The 858-nt window shown below is 55.8% G+C and overlaps 1 protein-coding gene across 1 annotated transcript in view; it reads left to right on the top strand.

The window, feature by feature from the left end:
* The window catches only part of LOC104496446 (rab GDP dissociation inhibitor beta-like), a gene marked incomplete at its 3' end in the record, with an annotated part of 3,605 nt that overhangs the window by 736 nt on the left and 2,011 nt on the right, over positions 1-858 (top strand). Inside the window, 1 exon segment of the mRNA XM_010139569.1 lies at positions 258-357. Coding sequence (XP_010137871.1) covers positions 258-357 — 100 coding nt within the window.

Below are 858 nucleotides of genomic sequence, written 5' to 3' on the forward strand. Positions count from 1 at the left end.
GTTCATAAATCCCCAAGCTTTAAGCCTCGGAGGCAGCAGTGCTGGATGGGCAGAGCGATGCTGCCCGGTGCCCACTGTCGGAATTCACTGGATTTGCATCAAAAGCCAAAGTGGAGCTGGAACACTGGCCAAAAGCTGCTCTGAAGAGCTTGTGTTCAGCTGGGGAGATGTGGGGGTGGAAAGTGTGTACACGTGTGGGAGACATCACACCCGCAGACATTTCCGCTACTATAATAAGTTTTGTTTCTTCTTCGAAGCTCTACAAAAGGTTTAACCTCCCAGGGACTCCACCAGAATCTATGGGGCGAGGAAGAGACTGGAACGTGGACCTCATTCCCAAATTCCTTATGGCAAACGGTAAGCGATGACTGCGCCCCCAGATCCGCTCGTCAGCATAGCCGGGGTTAGTGTGATCAAGCAAACAGCCCTTCAGCCCCTCGTCCTCCGCTCGGGGCTGGCCAAATACCAACTGCTTGCTCCTGGAATCGCTTGTCCCTGAAGCAGAGGGGACAGATGTCGTTTGTGTTGTGCCAGTCTTGCTCGAGGTTAGTGAAGTGGAACGCTGGAGACTCCAGTTAAGTTTTGGTTACTCTGGTCTCAGCTTATGTCCAGCTTGCACAGGATGGGGCAGTGGGTGGGGACAGGGAAGTGGCCACACGTGACACCAGCTGCTCGTGAGCCAGGGCCTCATCTGTGGTAAACGTGGATCCAACACGATGGATTGTCATCACAAAGATGATCGAGGTGGGAGCATCTCCCCTGTGGGAGAGGGCAGAGAGCTGGGGGGGTTCAGGCTGCAGCAGAGGAGGCTGCGGGGGGCCCTGAGTGCAGCCTGTCAGGGCTGCAAGGGGCTGGGCG

Source organism: Buceros rhinoceros, unplaced genomic scaffold (genome assembly GCF_000710305.1).
Source record: "Buceros rhinoceros silvestris isolate BGI_N320 unplaced genomic scaffold, ASM71030v1 scaffold42830, whole genome shotgun sequence".
NCBI lineage: Eukaryota > Metazoa > Chordata > Aves > Bucerotiformes > Bucerotidae > Buceros > Buceros rhinoceros.